This window comes from Candoia aspera, chromosome 1, assembly GCF_035149785.1.
Source record: "Candoia aspera isolate rCanAsp1 chromosome 1, rCanAsp1.hap2, whole genome shotgun sequence".
Classification (NCBI taxonomy): domain Eukaryota; kingdom Metazoa; phylum Chordata; class Lepidosauria; order Squamata; family Boidae; genus Candoia; species Candoia aspera.
The window spans coordinates 95,099,683-95,124,557 of NC_086153.1; the positions used below are offsets into that span (position 1 = coordinate 95,099,683).

Here is a 24,875-nt window from a genome sequence, read left to right on the forward strand (position 1 = left end):
AAAATAATTAACAAGTAAAATTTGGTAGAAGAGATGCATTCTACCATCTTCTTAAATATTGGGAAAGTAGGAGCCAAACTTGCTTTCTTAGGAGTCTATACAGTAACCTTGGACCACACGGGACAAGGTCCTTCCTTGCATAACTGACAGTCAATCTTCTAGCAGCAGCAACATCTTTGGAAGGGCCTTTTCTGATTATCTAAGTAACTGCAGGTTCTAAGCCATATAGGCTTTAAAGGTCAATACCAATATCTGAAATTGTTCCTGGTAGGCAATGGGAACCACTTTTAGTATGCTCATCATAGGATTCTTACACCGGTCAGCAGCTGGGCCACACCAAATCTATATTAAATAGTTCCAACAAGGCCTGACCCAACTAGATGACACAGAAACATACCCTGTTCAATGGTACAGGGAGGTTCAAGAGAATTAGTAGAGTTATACCCCTTTCATCTGGTTTCTGGCAGAGGTTATCTGTGAAGGCAACCGAAGCAACATACCATCTCCTAGACAAAACCCTGATTCTGAAGATAACATTCTACTGTAGTTAAAAAGGTTGAATCAGTTAAGGCAAGAACTTGTAAAACATTGAGGCAAAAATAAGTAATCAAGAAGTAGGTGATAAACAGAGAATAAATACAATAGTAACCATGTTTGATATTCTTTGGAAAGGTTTTGGTTATAAACAGATTGCATTTTGTAATTTCTGAAGGAAAAAAATATTTTTTTCTCATTGAAAGGCCTTCATCAGCAAAATAAACCCATGCTTGTAAGGTATGAAAATCATCAGGTGTGTAGGTTGTTTGTTTGTTTATTTATTTGTCAAATTTGTCACCGCCCATCTCCTCTGACCAGAGGGACTCTGGGCAGTTTACAATATAAAACAATAAATATATAATAAAATTCCAATATAAAATACACTATAAAACAATTTCACAAAGCTACCAAATATAATAAAATCCAGATGGCTGTGGTCTCATTCAATCATTGCATAGGAGGGGCACTTCAAGGCACTAGTCAGCCCCAAGTGTGACTATTCAGTACTGTTATCTATTCAGGCATATTGTTGCTCTAAATGAAAGCCAGACTAGTAGGACCACAATTCACTCATTGTCAGCCTTTCAACGTAGTCCAGACAAGAAACCAAAACCATGAGTACTAAGACTACCTTTAGTGTAAGGTTACAGTAACAGAATCTTGGAAGTCTGAAAGCCCTTCTCCCTTGCCCTGCCTTTACTTTCCAGAGAATGAGGGAGGATCCCTTCTGAGATGCTTTCACCGCCCCCATTCCTTCTGTGGGATGAGATAGCCAGACCATTGTCTAGGTTGTGGCTCCTCCTCTTCCTCTAGTCTCCCAAGGATATCCTCACAGCCCATTACATCCATCTACATCCCAGCATCAGTTATTGTCCAAGGTACAAAAATATCTCATATCCCAGCCACAAGGTAACAGATTAGGTCACAAAATGGGCATCTTCCAGTCAAAAGGCCATTGTGCCATTGGTTCTGTTAGCAATTTTTTTTTTAATTTAGTAAGGCTGTGCACATTTATTTTCAAAGTTAGCATTACTAACTCAGTGCATTTATTTCAAACTTAGATCTACTTTAAAACTGAGGGAATCAATTCTTAGAATCATTGGATCAGTAGAAATAGTATAAATTGTTATAATGAATATATTAAAAAGTCATGGTTATTAGTAATATTTTAATACATTCTGCCATGCTTTAGATGGAGAATTTTTTATTTTCCAGAAATTCAATTAACTTTTCTACCATCACCACCATTTCTATGTTTATCATGGCTTTAGAGATTCCATTTTCTGAACATATTTTAATTCTGTTCTCCCCCAACATACTTTATTACTTTAGCTAATTAGTGGCTGAGGAATTATTTTAATCATGGCTTATTGACCAAGCTGTAGTAGCCTAGCTCATACATCATGCTAAGACAGACACCATGGTTTACAATCCACAATAGTTGGCTCATGTGATAAGGCAAAACCAAACAAACCACATCATGAACCCAGCCAATTAGTAGAAATCTAGGATTATTTTAGGTTATCCAACTTGCAAGGATTTTGGTGATTCTCTTCAGGGTTAAAAAAACACAGAGTGGAAGAGAAACAAGCACCCATAATTTTATTTGGAGTTTTATATTGCTGTCCTGGAGGTAGTAATTGCCAGCAGATACTTTTGGGTGCTTAAGTCAATGGCAAATTCTACTCAGTCTCAAGAATGCTCTCCTTCTGTGGGCCTTCATAATTTCATAGCAGATACTGTGAGCCTCAAAATCAGATACTGTATATTCATCTAATTAACTGGTAACACTGAACATCAAATAAATGACTAGATCTGAGCTGCTATTATTGTTTCTGGGAAAAGCATGCCAATGCATCGCCTTATTTGTAAAACCGCTGCGCAGTTTATATTTTGATTTGCATGCAACCTTTGTGTTACCAGTTAGCCTTAGTAATTATGTATGTTAAATTGGCAGGAGAATGCTAAATACTGTATGTGTTTGCCAAAATTCTAACAATATTTAAATGCAAATTGGGTGTAAATTTAAATGAAAGCATTTTTATATTTTTAATATACTTTTGTGCTGCATACAATTAAAATATGTTTACATATAATTAAATAAATTCACAGCGAATGTGAAAGAGTACTTCAGAACAATGAACAAAGGAGACAGAAACGGATAGGACAGAAAGCAAATGACTAATACAAGAAACACCAAACAAACAAAGGAAAACAGAGAAAGGACATTTTAATTTTTTTTTTAAAAGCCCACAACAGAATAGTGTTTATAAACAAACTGGCTGCCATTGTTACCAAAGATACTAATATAGCAAATTATTGTCCTTTTCAGAAAAGAGATGTGGTAATACAAACTACAGTGCTACATATTCCATACTAATTCGTCTCCAGACTAGTAGGGAAGATCTGAAGTAAAAATACAGTTTAATGCTGTAATGCAGGTTGGGCCAATTCATGGAAGTCATGGGGATCAGTGGCTAAGCTTTGATGGCAGTCTCTCTCTGCTGAGAGATTGGAGAGTTTCCTTGTGCAGTGGTTGGCTACTGTGAGAACAGACTGCAAGATTGGATGGGCCAAGGGTTCGATCCCGCAGGGCATTGCTTGTGCTGCTATGCTCTGTGTGCACACAGCCCTGTAACTGAGCTCAGCTGAACTTGTCAGTGTAGGAAAACTAGGAGTGTAGGGATTAGGCATTATTTTTTCCCTGTTTGGAATCCAAGTTCTTAAGTGCTGTAAAAAAAAAAAGTTACATTTAAGTTGATCTTGATTCCTGGTGACTTCATGAACTCATTCATGTCATTTTCTCAGTCACAATATGGAAGTGTTTTACCGTTGCCTTCTTCCAAGGTTTTTTTTTTTTTGCTCCTCAGACTTGCCTGCAGCTCTGAGATTTCCTGATGGTGTCAATCCAAGTAATAACTAGATGTTGCTGTGCTCTGCATTTTGAAATCAGCAAAATTTGGTCCTAGCTGGGCACAAGCATTTAAATGACTTGCATTAGATTTCCATAAATATAGTGCCAATAATAGCAGAGGGGAGGCCTTGTCTTTTGAGTCCACTCTGGAACAATGAAGCAGTAGTTCATGGTGTGATTTATGCAACATATGCGGAATATAAAGTAATTGGAATCCATCTCACTCTGAATGCCGTTAGTTTTAGATCAAAATGTGCCATGTTCATTTTTTGTTAAATAAATATACAGTAGCTTGCCCTGCTGGTTTTGGTGGGGGTGTGGTTTTCTCCTTGGTAGTTCTTTGATTAGGTTGTTTTCTGCTTGTTTGTATATAAACTACTATATATAAAGAGGACTCCACAGTTCACCCCTGAGTGATATATCTATATCTATCTATCTATCTATCTATCTATCTATCTATCTATCTATCGGAACAGGAATAACAATTTAGAATAATAATTTAGAAAACACTGCAGATGAATGCATCTGTGCATTCATTCTTTATTGGGCAAATAGGTAGCAACACCTTCTGTGCAACAAGAGAAAGTTAGAAAGTGAATCAGAGGGATCAAAGAGGCCTTACCTTAATGTACTTGCTGATAAATGTATACATACTGTATCATGTTTCCAGGATTCTGTAACCTTTCCTCTTCAAAAGAATCTGAGATTGTGAGAATCTAGGTTTTTTTAGTTGTGAGCAGCTGTTAGGGCCCTGACCCTGAACCTCTCTAAATGCTTTGTGAAGCAACAGCTTCACTGTCCTCCACAGCTTCCTCTGCTGTCTCTTCTGGCTTTTGTAAGCACCAGAGGAAGCCAACAGGAGATTGCAAGATGATGTGAAAAACCTCACTGAGGCAAATCAACTCAATATCTAAGCCATTACATCCAAGATTTAAAGTTACCTTTGCTGTACCACTGGACACTAAATATATGGGATCCATCATATCCCTCTCTTCTAACATTTGGAGAAAGAGCTAACTCCCAGGGTTCAGAAAGTTATGAATTTTTCTTTAACCAAGTTTAGGAAAGGTCTCACAACTGTTTCCTTGTCTTCACTAAGGGCTCCAATGTTTACTGACTGAAGGTTTGAGGAAGTAGAGTCAACAGTTCTGGAGAACATCAGGTTGGGGAAGGATGGCTTATTGAATAAGGTGCTTGAGCATAGATTTGCTATACAACTTCAAGGATTTCTGGATGAGATGCCTTGTATTTTGGCTCCTATAGATGCCAACCAACAGGAATAATGGCAGGGGATTGGGGATGCTATGGTTCAAAACATCTGGAATACCCTAGCTTGCTTACCTGTCATAGTAGCTCTTTGGGTGCCACTCTAGAAAGTTGATTTTGTGCCTTAGTGATTCCTCTGAAATGTGGTCCCCAAGGAAAAATGTGATTGTCAAATTGTAGTTTTTAATATAAATGAAATATTTGTCATGTCACTGTCATGTCACTGTCACTTCATAGAATGCAACCCTTGGCATGCCACTCAAAGATCAAGTGTGGCCCTTTGCTCAGGGAAAGTTGTGCCCCCTAGTGTATTGGGATACTACATAACCCACATGGCTCATGCTGTGGGATTCTGCTGGCTAATTTGTCTCCTATGAGATTTAAATACCTGGAGATAGTCCAGAAGTTTGCAATGACATGCCTTTGGTATGCTAATTATCCTTTTCTGTCTGATTCAGGTAAAGCAATTAAAAGGGCATATTGGCACCTGGAAGCCATCTTTACAAAATGGAGGCAATTAAAGAGTACCTCTTCTGAACAGAGAGATTATTCCTATTTGTTTTAGGTGGCTCGGCATTTCAGTTAAAGCTCAGGTTAGCCATCTTATTTTATTGAGGGCCATAACAGAGTAATCTGTTGGAAGTTACATTATTGCATGCTTGTGGTGTTTGTGGTTAAGGCTAACAGTAAGTGAGGATGGCCATTTTTTTATCTGACACTTTTTCCCCTGGATTTCTCTGTTTTCTAAACACCTTTTATCTCTCTCTGCTGCCAGAGAGCAAGCTGGTAAGGATGTGACAGAGCAGTCTTCCTAGAGAGTTGCCTTGACTCTTGCGAAGGGCTTTTGAAATGAGCCTAAGAGCCACACGTGGCTTCCAGGGCCCCAGATTTCTGATCTAAAGGACCAATGTCTCAATGTGGAGAGGCTGCTAGGGTCAGATTTGTATATAAAACATGACTAAAGTCTTACATTCTGTGACATGCATGATAGAAAATAAAAAAGAATCCAAATCAGATGGATCTGTGTAAAGTGTTTATCTATTGAACGCATACAACAAACATGAATAAATGTAGCACAAATGGTGAATCACTGCTTAGCAACCAGAGCAATCTTTTTTCCTTTTCTAACCACCTGTTTAATTGTTGATGAATGGAGGAAACCATTATCTCCTGGTTATTAAATGTCTCCTGTCATTGTCTGGAAACAATGAGGTTTTCGATCCCGGGACATCTCAGCTTCATTAACATTTATTTCATTTACATTCAAATTCAAATTCAAATTCAAGAATGTTTACAGTGGGAAAACCAAATTCACTGAAATTTATGTAACTCTGAAAGTGCAACATGGCTTCTTTTGTTTTCAATTTTAGAATGGCATGTGGACCTCAGATAACTGGTCTGACAACGTTACATCTTAAAATTTAGTGGCTACAAAATGCTGCCAATTTATGAATCATATCTTTAAACCAGATCTGTCTGTGCAACTTAGGAAAAGGCTGACTTGTTCCATAAAGTTTAGGAAAATAATGAGTAAAATGAGTTTGTATCTGCAGAATACACACATACATACATTCTTTGTATCTTTTCCAAGTGGGTAGGATAAAAATATTGTAAGTAGCTTTATACCTAATTTTAATAATGGGCACTTACTAAATTAGCCTAGTTAATACTGAGTGCATTGACAAGTACTTACATTTTCTAGATTAGAATACTTAACAGGTTAGTTTGTTGTAGCAGACAAAACCATTCTACTTTGATTCAGTGGAATTCCACAGTCACCCCAAATATCTCTGACTTGCAAAAACACTGCATGAATAGGTTGAACTACGGCATGCTTCAAAGAAGAAACTGATTGTGTATAGCCTGGCCTCACACAACAGACTGGGTAGTTAATAGTTCATGCGTGTTGTGTTGTGTGAAGCTAGACAACGGGATTAATTTAGTAAGTCACAGTTCAGTAAACAATAGGTGAGCATGTTGTAGGATCATAGCTACTGGGTCATGAGTTTTCAGAAGCATGAATATGCTTCATCAGAGGCACAAATGAGTCTAAAATCTACTGACAATTTGCTAAAATACAGCAGATGAAAAACCAAATTAATCAGTGATGCTCAGGGTCAGACTAGATATGATGTGAACTGCATGAACTGCAGCTTTCTCTTTGTGTAAAGCTTGTAATCTTTTAAGGAGAATTAAGAATTTAAGTAATTTAAATTCTTAAATATGAATTGTCTGAAAGTAATTAATTTGTTTTTATTAACAAAAAAGGACAGAATGGGAGCTATGAAATCCTGTGTATGTGCCTAGCTAATTCACCTAAAAGGGCTTATCATTAATCACTGTAAAACAGTTAAAAAGCAGGCATGTGTAAAACCTTTTATTATGAGAACAGAAGGTTCTGGAAAACTCTGGATCTTTCTGTTTTTCCTTCAGTCCACAAATGTCCAAGAATTCAGGTGAGGTGAGGTGTTTGGAAATTAACTGCCAGAAAGCAAGGGATCACCCTCAGAGTGGTGGGATTGTCATGATCTGGAAAAGAAACAGAATATTCTGGAATTCTCCAGAATGGTAGATTTTGCATATCCTTATTAAAAATACAGAATTCCATATTGTGGAAATAACTATTGTACAAAAAACTGCAAATTTCTGGGGTTTATCATCAGACAAGCTGGACAGAAAAAAACAGGAAGGGGGAGAAGAGAAATGTGGCAGATATTGGAGCTATGTCTTTATCAGCAAATATTTTAGATGGAGAACTGTCATTCATTCATTCATTCATTCATTCATTCATTCATTCATTCATTTATTATCCTGCCTTTATTATTTTTATAAATAACTCAAGGCAAGGAACATACTTAATACTCTTTCCTCCTCCTCTTTTCCCTACAACAATCCTGTGAGGTGAGTTGGGCAGAGAGAGAGTGACTGGCCCAAGGTCACACTGATCAACAGATACAGAGTGGTTTCAGTTATGATAAAGATTTTCTCAGAGCTGGAGGAAAGAAGAAGCAAACACATATTTGTGAATTCTTTATTTTGAAAAAATATAGTTATATAAATGTGCATTCCAGTTTAGTAAAGTCAAAAATCTAGCAATTCTAATGGAAGTCTACCATACTTTGGCTTTATTTATTTACATCATAACTAACAACTTTCAGTATAGCAAATTTATAGCAAATTATTGAAAATAGCATTGCTACAGAACAACGTATTTCAGAAATGTAAACTTCCTATATTGTTAAAACTATTGTGAATGCTTTCTGGACTAAAAATACCTTCCTTCATTTGAACATGATAGCTAATGGTCAAATGACCCAGAAAGTGGTAACATGGTGGGCTCTCTAGTGCAAGATTTTATTTTAAAAAAGAGTCTATGTGTGCAGTCCTTGATCTAGAATGGAACTTTGGGAGATTTTTGGCTTTATCTGTTTAGCTTCTGTGATGTCCTGACCTGCACCTGGCTCCTACCACTCACTTCTGGGGGCCCTTTATGGGTGAGAAGCAGGAATGTAGTATTTCTATTTAAGATATCCAAGCACATATCCTTAATTCCACTAATCTTATTAGAAATAGTTATAAAAGCAACCACCAGAGTGCACCACCATACCCTTTAAAAAGCAATTTGTAGGACAAAGGGTCAAGTTAAAATCAGTGTCCTATTTAAATAGAATATATTTATATCAGTATAAATGATTTGGGCTGCAATGCTATGTATACTAAGGGCTATCCCCACTTAAATCAATTTACCTTACTTTTAGATATTAGGAATGCAGTACTGTAGTGTAGTTATTATATACAGTATGTCCATGTCCATTCAAGAGTAAAGAGTATTTGGCTCTATGGTACTTATTCCTAGGACTCTACATTTGTAACCATAATCCTGTAATCCAGTAATATGAAATATAGAGCACTGAAACAAGAAATAATATACAAAATAGTTTTGTATGCAAGAAGAAACAAACATCTATATTAGCAGAAATAATTATAATAAAAGCAAAGCAGTCATGCCTCATATAATTGGCAGCCTTTAATAATGACATGTTCTAGTATATTGCTTTATTGGTGAATAATCTTGTAATGCTTAACATGTAATAAACTACTGAACTATTTAAAGAATCTTTCATAAATAGAAAATGGATTGTTTTCTCCCCAAATTCTCTAATAATATATTAAGTACTCTCAGGGGAGGAACATTGTGCCTGTATTTTAAAGCTACTTATTCCAGCTTTTTTCATCACTAATCCTTTCTTTAACACAGCTATTAACATTTCACACATACCCACAGAAATACAAAGGACAAGGGTTTAAGGCAGTGAATATGTAGACTTGCACAACTTTAATCAAACATATCCCATTTATATGTTAGTGTTGTGCTTTTTAATAATCAGGAGGTAAATAGTATTCTTAAATAAATATTGGATAATTTATCTCCACAAGTACTGTATGTGTGGACAGTATGTATTAATATAAGCATCAGATTTTAAGACGATTAGTATCCAGAAAAACTCTGTGCATAAAATATTCAGATGCAAAAAGCAAATATTCATGCTTACATGTGATACAATTTATTAAGGTAAATATGTCAGGAAGACTTCGACCTCAGAGCAAAAACAAAATGTTGCTTCAAAACTATATAGTCTAGTTTGTGCTGCTTTTTGTACCTTAGTAGCTTCATAAATTAATTAGATCTATGTTCAATGTCTATCCCTGGAACTACTCATGTTAATGTGAAATTTTACAGCTGCCTTTCCTATTCATACCATCAGGACTCTTTAAAATGTACAGATTTTTGTAATAAGGCGTTACGAGTTTTGGTGGCAAATATTATGCCTTTAGTTTGGATTCAGACATTTCTATGACAAGTACTTGGATTGCATGTGGAATGATCTGTTTTCTCCAGTGGTGGTGGCTCCATTCACACAACTTCATGTCACAGATTTCTCAGACCTTTGAGGGATGTATGTTCAAGAACTGTGGAAAACTTTGGAGGCAAAAATCAGTACTTTGGGGTATATGAGCAGAAGTGCCTTATGCTCACACTAAGGGTTTGGGCAGCAGTCCAGTGAGTACTTAATGAGCAAAAATGAAATGGTCATCTGTTATATTGGTGCTTCTGAAAATGCTGTATAGAATCACATTACCTCCATGGCAGCTTGTAATATGTAAGGAAATGATATTTACTGGCAAATTCTAAGTGTCTGCTTTGAAGCAAGCCCCCATGGGTTTATAATATTGTGCGCATAATAGCAGCCACTGAACTAGCTCTGTGCACTGATCTGAAGCCATTTGATAATAATTGTAAAGTAGCTATAGCTGTGCAGTTCATTGGAGAGGATGGTTGCCACCAATCCAAGTGGAAGTGTCTTCTGTACTCTGCTAAGCTTAAAGCAGCCGCACCAAATCTTTGAGAAGGTATGACTACCTTGATGCTTTGAATAGCCCTCCTCTAAATGATTTTCACAAGGCACAATTAAGCCTCTATTAATAACAGATACAGAAATTCAGGATTTTTAAAAGCCTTTTAACCAGGAAAAACCTCTTTTCATTTAAAACAATGCCTCCAACTCCCCAGACTTTTAAGAGTGGTTCCATCATTGCATCCTCTCAGGTCTTAAAGGCTGCAAATAAATGAACACACAGAGATACCTATCTCTTGAGGTTCCCTGACTGCTTTATAAGTGTATTTTAAGAATTACTGATTCAACTGTAGAAACAACTTACTTATTTTCAACTGTAGAAACAACTCATTTTTCTTAGGATGAACTGTACAAGCTGTGGTACTCTACACCTTTCACAAATGATATTTCCAATTAAGAAATTACTTCCATTCCCAAATAATTTTTAAATTTGAAAGTATTAAAGAAACCAGTCAGCTTCATACTTTTAACTGAAACTCTTACTTACCTGTAGAAGATGGAGTCTGTAAATCTTAAAACTAACTCATTCTATTTTGATGTCATTTGTCCCACTATGTCATTGTATTGGTCAGTTGGCTTTTTTCTTTCCCATTTTCAATTCAATCTCTTTCAATAGACCTTCAATGGTAGCTGATTGGATCATGATGCTTTGGGAAATTATTTTTTTCAGTAAAAACTTCAGTTTATTGAACCTGTATGCTGAACTCTTGTAGGGTTTGCACAATAAGAGACTCAATTTATATACTATTGTTGTTGTTTATTGGATTTAGAGACCACCTGACCACATAATGACTCTGGATGACTTACAGTTAAATAAAAAAATAGGAGAAAATCCTATGCACCCAACTATACCCCATATACCAAAAACCACTGTCAACAGGGGCTGTACAACCCCTTACTCCATGGTTGCTATTTTGATTTTTAAGAAGACTTGTATTCCTCTCCCCAATCACTGTATTACCCAAGTGTTTAAATGGTTTGTATATTGACTTTGAACTGTATTGTATACAGATGGATTCTATGCTATCTGCTATGCTCAAGCTCCAGAGTCCACTGGAGTTGGGCAGCCAATAAATGTAAATAAATAAATAGTAATAATAATTCCAAATATAAGTTGAATGGTAGACTTAGATAAGTCTAAATATCTCTCAGTATTTTCATTATAAACTGATAATGAGCCCTATCACATGCTGGCAATTACCCTCCCCTAATAAATCAGGATACCAGATCTGGGTTCCAAGAATCTGGATGATCAACAGATGGCAGCAAAGTGAAACATAAAACTCTTTGTTTCCATCTAGTGGTCACCTACCATTTTTGCAGGTCAGATTTAGTAGCTCTCAAGGGGTTCCCAAAGTAGTGTGTCAAAAAATTATAGGGGGACATGACAATGCATTTTTTTAAAGAAAACTTATCAGTGAAAAAATCCCCAGTAATTTTTAAATGAAACTCTAATAAACTGGGAATATTTGTAAGGGTGGACAACTTGATGGGAAAAAGAAAGGGAGGGAAGGAAGGTGCTGTGGAGATTGTGGAGTGTGTAGTGGGGAGTCTATAGCTGGATGGGCTGATGGAAGGATTGGCAGCAGATTGCTTGGAGAAGGTCCACTATGTATGTTTATGCCTGCACAAAATAATGGCTTCTGAGGCCTTCCAAAGGATCACAAGAAGGCCGCATGGAATCTGGAGAAAGGTGGGCATGGCCTCAGGAAGAATGCCTGGCGTGGCCAGCAGCTGCCTCACATAGGGCCAGGCTGGGCACGCTTTATCAGCAGTGGGAGGAAGAAGACAGTGAAGGTCAGCTGGGCGCAGCAAGGCCTGAGGAGTGCAGGGTGGTGGGGGCAGCAGGGACTTCGTGCTGTGGCACTGGGATGGCAGGCCACGGGGCTTGAGGCAGCACTGCTCAGCGGCGGTAGTCATGCTGGGGCTGAGGGAGAGGCCCAGGGGTGGTGACCACCAGCTGAGCCTGCTGAAGGTCCCAGGCCTCTACTTCAGCCCCAGTGCCAGCAATACCTGTCAGCCCTCCCAGGTACACCAGACAGGGAGCACGACTAGATGAGCTAATTCTACTTTATTGTAAGGCTAATTAACAGAATCTTGCAAGTCTGAAATTACAAACCTCCCACCCTATTTACTGCCTGAGTAGTTAGGGCGGATCCTTCCTACGTTTCTTTCTCTGGCCGTTACTCTGTTGCAGGCTCCCTTCTCTTTTGTCTGATCATTCCCTAGGCAGCATCTCTTCACCCATCTTCCAAGGTCACCCTCACATTCCATCACACCATCACCGAGGAGTGCCACTGTGCGAGGTGGCCAAAAGGGCAGATGGCAGGGAGATAGGCAGGTGGGGGGAGTTCAAAAGGAGGCAGTCCCTTACTTTACCCACACTCAGGGTTGGGAGGGACCAAGCCGGGAATGGCTTGGATCGGGGTGGGTGCTCACCTAATGACCATGGTATTTGGTTAACAATGGCAATGGGGACTGCTGGGATTTCCATTGCTAAGCAATGCAATCATGTGACGCTGCACTTTATGACATCATCACTTAGCGACAGAAATTCCAGTCCAAAGTACTGTTGTTAACCAAGGACTACCTGTATGCACCTTTCAGAAGTCTGTATATTCAGAACTGCACAAAATGGATGGTTCCATGTACTATTCCCCATCAGAGCAATTACATACTGTTCTTAGTTCACAACTCTTAGCAAATGTTAGAGAAACCCAAAATGTTTTCAGTTCACCATAGTGGCGTATCAGCAAGTCCTGTGAATCTAGAGCTTAGTGGTGTAAGAGAGAACGTATTTTTGGCGTTATCAGCAAACGTGCTAGGAAGCCTAAAAAGCCTTTTCCTCACCAACATGCTATCTCAGCATGACCTGCGTATGAGGGCTTTTCCAAGCTGGACTGACTGAAACATAAACTGGAATATGAGTTTGTGGCAGGCAGTCTGGGCAATGGGAAAGAAAATGCTACAGAGACAGGATGGTCTCGCTTTCACATGGGCTTCTCCTGGATCAAAAATGTGGGAGATGAAAAATCCACTTGTTTTATAAAGGTTGCAAAGACCCTCCCCCATTTTTTTTTCTTCTTTCAGCACTAGTTTGCAGCCAGCATTGCTCACTGGCAAGCAGTATATCTAGGAGCAGATGCATGGTATAATCCCTATGTGGTAGTACTCAGAAGTTGGGTTTGGATTTGGTATTGATTTTCCATGGAAAATTTAACATAAAAGATAACTCTTTTTCCATGTAAAAATGTCCAAGCTCTATTTAAATATGTTCTAGTTCTGGATTGCTGTGATATAGATAGGCTGATGTTACACCTTTGTTTTGTGAACAGTGCTGGCTTCCAATTTGCTTCCAGGTGCAATTCAAGCCCTGGCATGGGCCAGGTCATTTGAGGGAGACTCTCTCTCCTTACCTGTCCCATCAGGTGTGGCAGGAAGATAATGCTCCAGGTCCTGTCAATTAGGGAATGTTATCTTGTAGGACCCAAGAAACATGGCTTTTCTGTAATGGCATCTACCACCCAATGTCAGGTTGGCCTTGGCCCTGCTAACCTTTTGGAAAGCCCTTAAGACCTGGCTGTTTTCCTAGGTTTGGAGGTCGAGAAGTTAGGTGAGCCCATGATATGCTAAGTGATTAGTTTCCTCCATTGCCATTTTCTGTTCTTTTGTTTTGGATGCTTATTGTTTTAGTATTATTTTGTATTTTGAACGATGTTAGCCACCCAGAGTCATGTTTGGAAGATGGGCGGTCCTATAAATCAATTAAATAAATAGTAAGTAACTTCTATAAGGTGGGAATGCTGACTTATTCATTGTCAGGCCCAGCCTAAGAATGACGACGAATCAGCCCATTCAAACTTCAGTTCTTTATTTGCTCATACCATATAGACAGAATCTTGCCAGCCTAAAGCTACTCTACCTAACCTAAGGGGAAATAACCTGAGAGAGTTCTAGGGTGGGGCTATCCCAAACCTCTTCCTTTTCCCACCATTGCTTCCTGGACTGTGCCTCCTCTTATCGCTACCACCTCCTTGGAATGTGCTCCCTCCTTCCTGAGAACCAGCAGCACCACTGAAATCCATCACATCCATTCACTTCAACCTCAGATGAGGTAGAGGAAGTTAAATCTTAACTCAGTCAATTTACAGTTGAGGAATAATTTTTTTCTGTATGAAGATGCTCAACCCATCTTGGAAGGGGTCATGCTCTCTCTAAGGATCAAACGCATATTTGGTTTTCCTGGATTGACCAGTTTTTATTAAACAGCTTACCTACACACAGCTTATAAAGATTTTGTGGCACACTACCCTCATATGACTGGGGAAGCCAATGGCAAACCACCCCGCTATAGTCTCCCAAGAAAACATCACAAAAGTGGCGTCCCCCCAAAGGGTCAGACATGACTCAGTGCTTGCACACCCTCATTAAAAAAAGGCATGAGTGCAAGTCTTATTTGCCTTCTATGTATACACATCTGTTTTTGCTAAATTACTTAGTAATCTTTCCCAAAACTACACAGTAGATGGGGAAAAACAAATTATGGTAGCAATACCTTCCACATCAATGATTTTTCTCAGAAAACAAACATCAAAAGGAAAGAAACTGTGGCTACTGTGTGATGATTTGATGCATATAGACATTTAGTTAATATACAGAATCACAAATATATATCTAATATACCCATAAATAAGAATTGGGATACATTTTTAAAATGTAAAATCAGCTTAACCAGCTGTTGGCATGCAAAATGAAAACAACAGTACAGAAATTGACCACTTTCTAAGAAATAGCAGGGTACAGTCTGATAACAAACTATGCACAATCATTCAGCTTGCTCACATTTTGTTTAAGACACCATGTGGATGAGATGGATGTCTCTACAATAAGAACAGTGCATTGGTATATGACCTCCCATTTTGCAAGGGCAGGTGTGATGAGAATAAGGTAAGTTATCTGCCCTCTAGGGAGGTAAAGTGTGCCAATGTAAAAGCTCTTTGTTTGTTTATAGATACCGGTTTATAAAGAAAATGGGCAAAGATGAGATTTTTTTCCTGCAACTATCAAGTAAGGCATGAATGGGTGACATATTCAAATCCCTTTGGAGCTTTGTGTCCCATATGAATTGTTTTAATGCTGATTTAGCTCAATCAAGAAGCAAATATACTAAAAGGTGTGGAGCAAAATTATACTGTAAAGCTGCAACTTTCTCCAAAGGTTTTGACAATATTTAATAATTAAAAGTACCAAACCCATAGGGAAGAATGCACATTTAAATGAGAAATTAAACAACAGACTCACACTGCAGCTAAAACCAAACCTGCCTCCAGATACAAGACTGCATTTCCTATATGTTGCAAAGATGGCCCTTAGGAATTCTGACTGAACCACTTCAAATAGCCTGTAGTTTGTGTAAATGTGTACCTGGGCTCATACCACAGCAGCCAAGCCACTACTGTAGCCACAAATACGTCAGTTACAGGCAATATATATGATGACTGCTAAAGCGAATAAAATTAAGAATAGCAGGACTGAATATAGAACAGTTTTGATATTAAAACAAAAACAAACCTTTGTCTCTCGGCTTTGTTTTCCCACTCTGCATAATAGCGGATTGCTAGTTAGCATAAATCTGTAGGGCTGAGAGAAAACACAAGCTGTATCTCACTGGCCCGACAGGAAAATATGCATAACATCTGGTTGTACATTTACACCCCGAATGCTTTCTTTCCAATCCCTGTAACTTTCTTCTACTGCTGTGAGTGTTGAGGATGTCTTGTTGAAAGCCTTCAAGCAAGGGGTTAAGAAACGCGATCGTACATAGCAGAAGTAATCAGCCGGTTGGAAGAGGAAGAAGGAAAAAAGCAGCAGCAACACAGGAAAGTAACACGCCCAGAAAGCAGATATGCATGCCTCGGCAGAGGGCAGTATAAATAAAAGATGATGTATTTTACAGTCGCGGAAGACAACTTGTCTCAGCCGCCCCGCTCACCTTCTTAAATCAAGTTACAGCGAGTCAAGCGCGGGCGGGGGCAGAGAGGATCCCCGCGAACAATGCTGCCGTGAACGGTGGAGGTTCATTGGAGGAAGGTGGCTGTTCTCAGCCCCTCCCCTTTTCCTGGCCGAAGCGCCGGCCTTCAAGGGGAGGACCCGTGCGAGCAGGAACTTCGCGGAGCGCCTCCTTTTCATGTCAGCGCAGAATAACTGTGCTCTCGCTCCCAGCATGAGTCGCTGGTCTACTTCCCAAGGAGTCGTTCTAACCGCGTATCATCCTAGCAGCGGCAGTGAACGCCGCCACTGCCAGGACGCCGAAGAGGCTCCAGGAGCCGATGCCGAGGAAAATGCAGACGCGTCCCCCTTAAGGTAAGGGCTCGCGCTCCCACGCGATCTCTCGCTTGCCGAGGGAAGCCTGCTGGCCGGGCGTCCGGGTGGCGCAAAACCCAGGGCTCGCTCTCGCGTACTTGTTGACGTAGGCACGCTGCTCGGAGCCAGGTACGAAGGACTGGTCACGGTGTGCCGTGAATCATATGAGCAAAGTTTAAATGTCGGGAGAAAGGTGGAAAAGCAAACTTGAGGTGTGGTGCTGCTGGGCGCTGTAGGTGAGCGTGCCACAGGTGTGTGTTGGTACTAACCTCTGCTGTACTAAGTACTAAGTAATACTGCATACAGGAGTAACCTATAACCAAACATCTTAAAACGCCTTCTCCGTCGGTCTGCGGGGGCTAAAGCTTTTTTGGCACCGTGAAGGGCACGAGGCAGCTTGGGAAGCTTTGGGTTCGCATGTTTCGTCAACGCCCTCATCTTACACATTCTTTCTCTGTTTGATTGTTCACTCCCAAGACAGCATGCAGAGTTCTTCCAAATGTATTTTCCCCGCTTATATTAAGGTAATTCTATACACGAGAAAGTACTTTGTTTCCCGTAACCATGGGGATCCAGCAATATGGTGGGTGAGCAAGTATTTATCAAGACTGTGTGTGCTAGTCCACTCAGTTTCTCCCCATAGGGAAAAGAAGAAGAAAAGTTTCCTAGATTACATTAAAGTGCATTTTAGTTGTATCCAGTAAGATTTCTTTTAAAGTGCAAACTTTTTTTTTTACCAATAGTATGCTTAATAGAGGGACGCGGTGGCGCTGCGGGTTAAACCGCTGAGCTGTCGATCGGAAGGTCGGCGGTTCGAAACCGCGCGGCGGGGTGAGCTCCCGTTGCTCGTCCCAGCTCCTGCTCACCTAGCAGTTCGAAAACATGCAAATGTGAGTAGATCAATAGGTACCGCTTCGGCGGGAAGGTAACGGCGTTCCGAGTCGTCATGCTGGCCACATGACCCGGAAGTGTCTATGACAACGCCGGCTCCAAGGCTTAGAAACGGAGATGAGCACCGCCCCCTAGAGTCGGACACGACTGGACTTTACGTCAAGGGAAACCTTTACCTTTACCTTATGCTTAATAGGCTGTTGCTTAAAATCCCTTTCACATAGATTACAGAGGTGCAGATGACTTTCCTGGTATGTGTACTTTGCTCCACACAGCCCCTCCCCGTCACTTTATTTTTCCACAATGACCCCAGTTTTTTCTTTCTTCCTGTCTCTGAATTGATAGTGTGTGAAAAATACTGATCACATACAATTTTGAGCCAGAAAGAAAGCTTGCTTCAGAGACAAATAAACTAATCTAGTTGTAGAGAGACAGTTGGATGGAAAAAGGCTGGCATGATGTAAAAATCACTGGAGTCATCAGAACTGGGACATATTCAATTTCTATTATGGAGAGGTATTTCGTTCTCTGCATAATATTTCTGCTGTGCAGTGTTCCATATTTCTCTAAGCTTCAAAAAGATGGACTTGAAATGCAGCTGTTCATTCCAGTTTAGCTGTCATCTTTGAATGATGCCTGCAGAACAGCTAGAGAAGTACAGGATTGAACCTGGATCAACAGATATGGTTGTCTGGGTGAAGACATGCAAAAGGCAGTCTTACTTTGACAGTAACAATGGAATAGGACACCCTGGGCATCTGAAGGCAGCAGATTAGATGGCTCAGGCCAAGCTGTGTGGCAACCCAGCTTTGTCCCTCAAGACAGAGGATTTGGGTCTTAAGGGTATTTCATAACTGAGGTGATTATCTCAAACTGCAGGGGCCATCACCATACAGACTAAGCTTGTTGACTCAAAGTCCCTTGCATTGCAGGATAAAATTTTGAGCTGTTGAGGTTTGAACGTATTAAATTCTCAGATCACCAAGGGTCACTCAAGGTGTCTGCAGAGTTCCAGGCAATCTACACAAATTGATTAAAACACATCGTTTGAAATTTGATTTTATACTTGTGTCCTTATACTTCTTTCATTGTGAAGTGTCCCCTAAAGAAGTGCTTTTTGGGGGGGGGGTGAAAGTAATGGTTCATTTGCCATGAACCTCATACAGGTAGTTCTTGCTTAATGACCATACGTTCAGCGACTGTTCAAACTAACAACAGCACTGAACAAATGGTAGTTACAACCAGTCCTCAAAATTATGGCTGTTGAAGCACCTATGCAGTCACGTGATCAAAATTTGGGCACTTGGCAGCCCACCCACATTTACAACCACAGCATGCGCTTCAGCTCTCCTCCACTCTCCCCATCTCTGCCCTTTTAGCCTCCTTGCACTCCGCTGCCTACCCCTGCTGCTCCATGCTGCTCTAGCTGCCCTTCACCATCTTCTTACTCCCACTGCTGATGAGGTTCGTCTTGGCCAGCAGTGGGAGGAAGAAGATGGTGAAGGTCAGCTGGGTAGCAGGGGAAGGCAGCAGAGGGCAGGACAGCCAAAAGGGCATAGATGTTGGGGAGATAGGCAGGTGGGGGGTTGAAGTGGAGGTGAGCATGGCAGAGCAGGAGAAGCATGATGTCCTTGCCTAATGACCACATCTGGGACTACTGGAACTGTCATTGCTAAGCAGTGCAGTCATGTGATGTTTCACTTCAACTAGCAACAGAAATTCCAGTCCCACTTAGGGTTGTTAAGTGAGGACTACTATACTGAGAAAAGGACTTATCCAAAGTAGGGTTTGGCATTGGAAATGATCAGATGGACATGAGGATACTTGCTTTTAAATTCGTTGTGATCTGTAATTTTAATTTGGAAATCTCTATCCCACCTATTCATTTATGGGTCCTCGGGGCAGTAATGAATCAAGTCTTAATGGTCTATCTGAAACATTACATTCTTCTTTTCTACACTGATTACTTATTTTTCTGTAAATAAAGTTTTATTTGCTTATCTCTGGTGGGATTTATATCTAATCACACACATCTACTCTATATGGCCAGGAAATAGTAGTATAGATTTTTTTTCTCATTTTTTATTCAGTAGTAAAGCAGCACAGGGGATGCCTACCTCTCTCACACACCAATGTTAGGGGGAGCACACCAGGAGAAACAACCCCTGGAAGATGCATGATTTCAACTGTAATTACCAAGTAAAAGATGTGAAGGTTTGTAGACTCAGTGGACAATGGGGGAGAAGGGTTGAAACCTCCAGCATTTCATTTTATATGCTCAGGCATGTCACCATAGTTTATTAAAATAATTTGGGGGGATGCTATACTCTATGGAATTCATTTTAACTTTTATTACTTCCGATAAATTGATACTTGCCCAAGTTTTTGTTGGAATTCAACTGCGTCTTCTCTGATATATATTTAATAATGTATAATGCATCAGGCTAGAAGCCTGGAGACCCTGAGTTCTAGTCCTGCCTTAGGCACAAAGCTAGCTGGGTGACCTTGGGCCAGTCACTCACTCTCAACCCTGGGAAGGAGGCAATGGCAAACCACTTCTGAACTCTTGCCAAGAAAACTGCAGGGACTAGTCCAGACAGTTGCCAGGAGTCAAGACTGACTTAAAGGCACCCAAAATAAATAATATATATGACAGAATTGTGTACTTTTTAAGCTTAAGACATTTCTTATATGAAGCTAGTCCTTGTGATTTCTACTTTTTTATGGTATAACACTTGGATACACAAACATATTTGAATGCTCCCAGACAGTGAGTTCAGTCTTTTTTATGTACTAAAATATAATGTGCGTAGAATCTGTACTAATTTAAAGCTAAAATAAAGGCTTTTCCAGTCATTTCAGGTTGCCAACACTGGCATTCCTCCAATCCCAAGTACAGAATGAGATTGTAAGAATTTTATTTCTGTTGCTGATTCAGTCATATATGTAACAAGGATAATAAGCTATAATGGGACAGTCTCCAAAAATACTTTCATATTTTCCTTTACATTACAACTGCAGATGTACATTTAACACTGCCTCTAAAAATAAGTTGAGATTTGAGTCAAGTAGCATGAATCTCTTCCCCAGAGCATTAATAATGTTTCAGGAAAGGAGTTGTTTCTTTGTGGTATGGTTCCCTCTGGTATGTTGGACTTTTGGTTTGGAACAAGGATGGCAGTATGAAGGAAATGACTATAGATACATTTGATGAAGTCAACATTTGCATTGTTAAGGAGAAATTTAGACCTGAGAATCTGAAATCCAGATGCTTGCCAGCATGAAATGTGCTTTAGGATAGGAAGGAAGTAAAGGATCCCAAATGTGGTCTTCAGCTGCTGCATTTAGTTTTTCAAGCTCTCTCCCACTCCAGATATACCTAATTTGGCTTCCCTCCCTGAAACGTATGAGATCTGAGTTCCATACGTCTCTTCTTACAAACTCAAGTTATAGCAAGATGCAGTGAGATGTTGCTTTGATATGAAAAAGAGATGAAGCTTGAAGTTTAAATAAATACTTGATATTTATTTTTAATGCAAATTTGAAGCAAGTTTGTAGAACTTAATGTCTAAAGAACATTAAGGCAACTTACTGTCTAAAAGGGGTCAGTTTTTTGAGGCACTCTGCTGTACTTACTGTTGCTTTAACATACTGAACCTGATTCAAAACATTGAGCAACAGAAAATGAACACAAGCCTGGAAGGCAAAAATATATCTGATACCAGTTGCAAATTGTAGACTTACTTATTTTTGGAGTTCTGCTTTGGATATGAGTAACAGCACTGTGGTTTGATGTCCTGTGGAGCAGTAGAAGAGTATAGTCCAAGAAAAAAGGATGTGCTGTATGTTTTGTCTTTTAGGGTAAGAGACATTCTCAGGAGTTACTTGGATTGGAAAATGGTATAGGTGTTTTTTTCTTTTCCCCCAAAAACATTATAAATCCTTTTTTTTTAAATAAAGGGCTTTTCAGTCACAAATTTCTGTTTATCTTGCCTAGTTTGATGAGACTAATTTTCATTCTTATACACAGAACAATGCAAGATTGCTCCAAGATAGTCTTTTGTTTTGCAGTTGCCCTGTCCCAGACACAGGATGTTACGATTGGTCCTCCCTCCGTTCCTTGTTTTTTTTTAACACCTGTGTTTTCTCTCCAATTTTCCCATCTTTTGTTCTTTCTACAAAAAAATTGATAGAAAGATGAAAGCTGCACAGTACCTGTGCAGTGCAGGATTGGTAGTGCTAACAGCTGTCCATTTGGAAGCATCACTGGTCTTTGGCAAAAAATAAATACAATAAGATGCTTGGAAAATTTAAAAGCTTTCTTTTAATCTCTTATCAAAAGTTACAGTGCCAATTCATCTTTCAATAATGATGAGATAAAGAGGTAATGAAGGTCAATACAAAAGTAGTAGATATATGCACATTTGTGTAAGCTTATGTACACCAATATATGTAAAGATTTCTCAGTGTAACACCTATATGTGTGTGTGTGTGTGTGTGTGAGAGAGAGAGAGAGAGACAAAAATGGTAAAATAGTTTTCACACTGAAGGGTACTTAATAAGTTATTTACAATTATTCCATGAGCATTAGTTGATTAATTTTTGCCATCATTATTTTTATTGTTTTGCTTGATGAGTTTAATAATGTGTCACTTACTGTAATTATGTTTAAGTTTTATTATTTTAAGTAGTTTATTATTGATGTTTTTAATTATTGCATTACAAATTTTTAATGGCTAGTTGTAAACCACTGTGAGCCCATTTGGCAGTATAGAAAGATAAATAAATGTTGCTTAATGTGACAGTGTGGGATATAAATAGGTTCAGTTATTCTAGTTGAAACCTATGAATCTATTTTCTGTTTTCTCTCTATCCCCTTTCCTTCCTTTAATTAGCAGTGAACTTTAGATTCTAAGTTTCTTGGACTGAGATCTCGCATCTTGTAATTTTAAAAATCCTATGCATGTAGGTGACATTATATAAACAATAAGAGATACTTCCACCAGACAAAGTGAGAGTGAAACATGGTCTAATGAAGGGTTTTTCAAACTGTGTTCCATGGAATCCTAATGGATTCTGTGAGATACTAAGGAGGAAAAAAAAAATCCTCACATCCAATTTTATATCACTAGAACTTTGCCTCTTTATCAGTAGTTCAGGGAATACACATACACACACACACACACACACACACAAACAAGTAACAACTAACAGGGTTCTACAGCCTGAAAAAGTTAAAAAATCCTGGTTTCATGGAACATACCGTACTGTGGTTGAAATATGGTGGTTTAACTGATGTAACATTGAGGTGAAATAGATGGACCATGGATTTTTTTCTGGGATATATTAAACCCGACCACCTTTCTTTCTTTCTTTCTTTCTTTCTTTCTTTCTTTCTTTCTTTCTTTCTTTCTTTCTTTCTTTCTTTCTTTCTCCCTCCCTCCCTCCCTCCCTCCCTCCCTCTTTATTTAGTTTTTATTCATTCATCTGATTTATATAGCCACCCATTTCACTTTTACATGCCTCCAAGAGGCTTACAATAAAATACATAAAATACACAATATAAAAAATAAAAATAAAACACATACCAGCTGGGCAGATTCAGAATGATATTTCTTAGTTTGTGACCCGCAGACTGGGTTGAATATTGCTTTGTTTCTAGAGTCTCTGTAGGAAGGGTTGACTAACTCACAACCTTTACTCTCTGACTATTCATTTTTGATCCCTGCACTTGTGTGGGCCAGAAGAGCAACTAGGGAAAAGATTGTACAATACTAGGATCATGGTATAATCTTGGAGAAACCCCCCCCCCACCCCCCCAGTGAAACTTCTTTCTTCAGGAAGCTCATTGCAAAGCAATATGATGGATTGAGTAGTGATACTTCCTGAGCAGGCTTTCCTAGGTCTTTTCTCTTATACAGAATGATTTCAAAAGCTGTTATTTTTACATTACTGTTTGAACATATCTGAATGTATTATAACTTTTTGCATTGAAGAGGGCAAATAATATCCAAAATTGTTTCAGGATAGATATTGGTGGATATGGGAAGCTATACATTTGAAAAGACATTGTTTCCTCCTCTGAGAATCTTAAAACAGTTATTGCTAAAAGATTTCATTTGTTCCTTTTGAAGGCATTGTCTGCATGAAAACAAATAAACCTGTTTCCTTTAGCAATGACTTCCTCATCCTCAGGAAATAAAGTACATGTTGTCATAAGCACCTATAATATGGTAGTGACAATAGCAATGTAAATAACTGTAAAATGCATCCAGTCACATCCAGTCAGAGTAGAAAAATTGAATGGAACTGTTAGAATCCTTTGCTCATGATTGCTAGGAAGATTCTGTTTTTCTTCACTAAATTCATTGATGCGATGCATGTAATAATTAACTTTTGTCTGTGAGCAGATGTCTCTGCATCTGTTAGCTTGAGACACACAACTCCTCATAATGAGAAGGTAAATAATGATAATGGTTGATAATAATATCAGCTAGCATAGTTGATATATCTTTGCTTGAAAGTGGTGGAGTATGTATAGTAAAAGTGAGCAACTTTATACTGTATATTGGATCAAGGTTTTGGAGTTTAAATATTTTTGACTTCTGAGAGATGCAAGGTGAGGTGGACAATTTGGCTACTTTCATGTGTGTGTGTGACCACAAAACTGGGTTGAGAGATCACATACAACTCATGGGCAGAGAGTGAATGTTTCTCCACATTTGGTATATAGTATATACTTTTTGGGAATACACTCTGAGTTAAAAAAAAAAACCTTAAACACAGTGGAAAGAGAGTTTGTTTATTTATTTGTTTGTTCCTTCATTTTCTATCCCACCTTTATTATTTTTATAAATAACTCAAGGTGGGGAACATACCTAATACTCCTTCCTCCTCCTGTTTTCCCCACAACAACCACCCTGTGAGGTGGGTTGGGCTGAGAGAGAGTGACTGGCCCAAGGTCACCCAGCCGGCTTTCAGGCCTAAGGTGGGACTAGAACTCTCAGTCTCCTGGTTTCTAGCATGGTGCCTTAACCACTAGACCAAACTGGCTGAGTTCCTGAGTTAATTTGGAATGATGGCTTTGCCCAGCTCTTGCATCCTTGTCATCTAGTGATGTTTTGGGTCTCTGTCATTAGTATTCTGAGCTCAGCAATTAGTGCAGTTTGTGCATGTCTGTAACTAGAAGAACACCAAAGCTTATACATCCATAGCCTGTATCTGAATAATGAAAATATGTAGTTCATGGCTGAAGATTCTGTACTGTACCTCATATGTGTTTGGAATCTTTGAATTTTTTTGATTGTATCCAGATAGTTTTACCATTAACATGATTTGCAAAAACATTCTGTAATGTGTAGTTGTAATTTTTAGTTTGTAATTCTATAGTTGCTCATAGAAACCATATCAGTGTTATAAACCTTACAGCTGCTAAAGGAATATGGTTTGTCTTAGCAAATCAAATCATAAATCTGGTCTATGTATAC

General features: G+C 39.0%; 1 protein-coding gene across 2 annotated transcripts in view; it reads left to right on the top strand.

The window, feature by feature from the left end:
- Positions 1 to 16,188: 16,188 nt before the first annotated feature.
- Positions 16,189 to 24,875, top strand: part of ARHGAP18 (Rho GTPase activating protein 18) — a 60,110-nt gene continuing 51,423 nt past the window's right edge. Inside the window, exon 1 of one of the 2 annotated variants that reach the window (XM_063310152.1) lies at positions 16,189 to 16,497. In XM_063310152.1, coding sequence (XP_063166222.1) covers positions 16,322 to 16,497 — 176 coding nt within the window. In that variant the 5' untranslated portion in view covers positions 16,189 to 16,321. The remainder of the gene's footprint in view (positions 16,498 to 24,875) is intronic. The other variant, XM_063310161.1, reaches the window with a different exon arrangement.